The sequence below is a fragment of the Chlamydomonas reinhardtii genome, chromosome 11 (assembly GCF_000002595.2).
Source record: "Chlamydomonas reinhardtii strain CC-503 cw92 mt+ chromosome 11, whole genome shotgun sequence".
In the NCBI taxonomy this organism is placed as follows: domain Eukaryota; kingdom Viridiplantae; phylum Chlorophyta; class Chlorophyceae; order Chlamydomonadales; family Chlamydomonadaceae; genus Chlamydomonas; species Chlamydomonas reinhardtii.
In genome coordinates, this window is record NC_057014.1 from 2952432 (window position 1) to 2955091 (window position 2660).

Genomic DNA, 2660 nt, shown 5'->3' on the forward strand with positions numbered 1-2660 from the left:
GCCCCCCCCCCACACACCCTCCCTCCCTGACCTCTGGGTCTGTTGACAGCAGTCGCCAGTAGATGAAGGCCCGGTCGCGCAGGTCGGGGCTGTCGGTCTCGTTGGTGGCGCACGACAGCACAGCGCTGATCATCTGTGAGAGGGGGGGAGAGAGGGGGAGAGGGGGAGTCAGGAAAGCACAAGGGCCGAGTGTGTGTGTGTGTGTGTGTGTGTGTGTGTGTGTGTGTGTGTGTGTGTGTGGAAGCCACGTCAAAGCATGCGCGTGTACGTGGACGTGTGTGTGTGTGTGTGTGTGTGTGTGTGTGCGAGAATGCACGCGTGGTGGGCACCGTTGGGTGGTACGTGCGTTCCTCCCTCCCTACAAACCCCTCCCCCCCACATACATCCACACGTACCTTCTGTGCCGCCTCGGTGGGCTTCTTGAGGAACAGCTTCACGGTGGCCGTCAGCAGCTGCAGCTGGACCTGTGGGAGTGGTGATGGGGATAGGTGGTGGTGGTGGTGGTGGTGGTGGTGGTGGTGGTGGTGGTGGGATTTGGGGTGATACCGGGTGTTGGGGGCGTTGGGGGTGTTGGGTGTTGGGAAGGAGGCGGGTGGGAGTGACGGCGCCGGGGCAGTGCGTGTGTGGTGTGCAGGCACTGCAGGATTTACTCCAGGTGAGACCCTTCCCGCGCTCCTCCCGTCCATCTCCCCTTCCCTCCCTCTCCATCTTCCCTAATCCCCTCCTCCCCCTCCCCTCCATGTCCCCACCATGCTGCTCTCCTCGGGGAAGGTCTCCAGGAAGGCCGCCATCAGCTCGTCGGCGTTGTCAATGCGCTCCGCGTACTCGCCAATGATCCAGATCATACTGCTCTTGGCCTCGGGCTCATCCAGGCTGCAATAAGGGGATTGCAAGGGTAGGGGTTGGTAGAGACGAGTGGGGTAGCCGTACATGTGGAGAACGGAGTGCCGGCGACCAGCGGTAACAGGGGGTTTGGAGGAGGGAGATGGACGTGGGCAGGTAGGTGCAGGTAGGTGCAGGGGTTGAGGGCTTGGCCGGGGTATGAGGGGCGCGCCTCACACCCCCGTGCGGACCCCAGCTCGCCCGGCAGACACCCGGTTGTGCACAGCCAGCATGCATCCACGCACCCACCCACCTACCCCCCCCCCACACACACTCCCCCACGCACCGCCCCCCCCCCACACACACCCCACCCCACACACCTGTCCAGGTTGTCGCACAGGGTTGCGATGATGGACTCGTACTGGTTGGGGTAGCGCCGGAAAATGTCCTGTGGGGTCGCGTGTGTGTGGTCGAGTGATGAGCGGTGAGCGGCGTTTTGGGGAGGGACGAGTGAGAGTCGGGTTGATGCGTTGTGACGGTGAGGGTCGTTCCTTTGGCACAGCAACGCAGTCTTGTCTCCCCTCCCCCCTCCTCTCCCCCCTCTCCTCTCCCCCCCTCCCTTCTCCGCTCCCTTCTCCGCTCCCTTCTCCGCTCCCTTCTCCGCTCCCTTCTCCGCTCCCTTCTCCCTTCTCCCCTCCCCTCCCCTCCCCTCCCCTCCTCCCTCCACTCCTACCTTGATGACGATGATGGCCTCCTGCACCACGTAGCTGACCTTGGTCTGGATGAGCTCCAGCAGCACGTTGATGCAGCGCTCCGTGGCCTTGTCCAGAGCCACTGCGCAGCGGCCGATGGCGCGGACCGACCTGCGGAGTGGGGCGGGAGACGGGGTACACTCATGATTAATTAAGAAATGAAGGCGGGGGGTAATTATGATTATTATGATTATTCAAGAGAGGGGTTCGCAGAACTCAGGAAAACCTTCACCCGTTTAGGAGGACCGTCACCCGTTGCCGTGCTCTCTTCCGTGCTCCCTCCCACCTGCTCGCACACTGTGCCACCCTCCCGGCAAGGACCCGTGTCCAACCACCCCTCTCACGCTCTCACCCCGGCGGGGCGACAATATACTTGGCAATCGGGACCTATCTCGTGGGGCCGAGGCACATAACCCCCCTCCCCACTTTGGAACAGGACTAAACTACCGCTTCCCCCCGCCACCCCCCATCCCACTCACTTGCGCACAAAGTCCACGTCCACCTCCTGCGCGTACTCCTTGAGCTCCAGGAGTACCTGGCAGCAATGGGAGGGCAGGGTTATGGTGGGGGTAGGGGCCAGGAGTGGAATGGGATGCGGGGTACCGAACAAGAGGAGGCACAGGAGTGGGGCTCCATTCCGCACACGGACCTAGATCTGCCGTCACGCCGCAGCCCTGAGCTCAAAACACACACAAACACGTGCGCCCGCTTCTCCCCCCCGCCCTCAACCCCCCGACCCATCCTAGCACCGCCCCCTCCCCGCTTGTTGGGCTCGGGCATATAATACAACCCCCTACAAATCCCACCCACCCACCCTAACACACACGCCCGCCCCATCTCCCCACCTGGTCGATGTTCTTGTCCGAGGCCAGGCGGATCATGATCTCCAGCTTCTCCATCTTGACGTACAGCGGGTCGTTGTACTTGCAGAAAAACACCTGGTGAGGGAGGGAGGGAGGGAGGGGAGTCGGGGGAGGGGAGCGCCACAGGTGGGGAGGTGGGGTGGGGAGCCAGCGGGTGGGAGGTGGGAGGATAAATCGGTGCCCGTCCCGCGCCCCGCCCCAACCAACTCTGGTTGCTTCTACC

General features: G+C 63.2%; 1 protein-coding gene across 2 annotated transcripts in view; it reads right to left on the reverse strand.

Moving 5' to 3' along the window:
- Positions 1-2660, reverse strand: part of CHLRE_11g478156v5 (uncharacterized protein) — a 12728-nt gene that overhangs the window by 5335 nt on the left and 4733 nt on the right. For both annotated transcript variants that reach the window (XM_043067671.1, XM_043067670.1), the window contains exons 7-13: positions 2420-2512; positions 2054-2109; positions 1556-1685; positions 1203-1270; positions 750-873; positions 396-464; positions 32-133 (exon numbers count right to left, since the gene is read on the reverse strand). In XM_043067671.1, coding sequence (XP_042919675.1) covers positions 32-133; positions 396-464; positions 750-873; positions 1203-1270; positions 1556-1685; positions 2054-2109; positions 2420-2512 — 642 coding nt within the window. The remainder of the gene's footprint in view (positions 1-31; positions 134-395; positions 465-749; positions 874-1202; positions 1271-1555; positions 1686-2053; positions 2110-2419; positions 2513-2660) is intronic.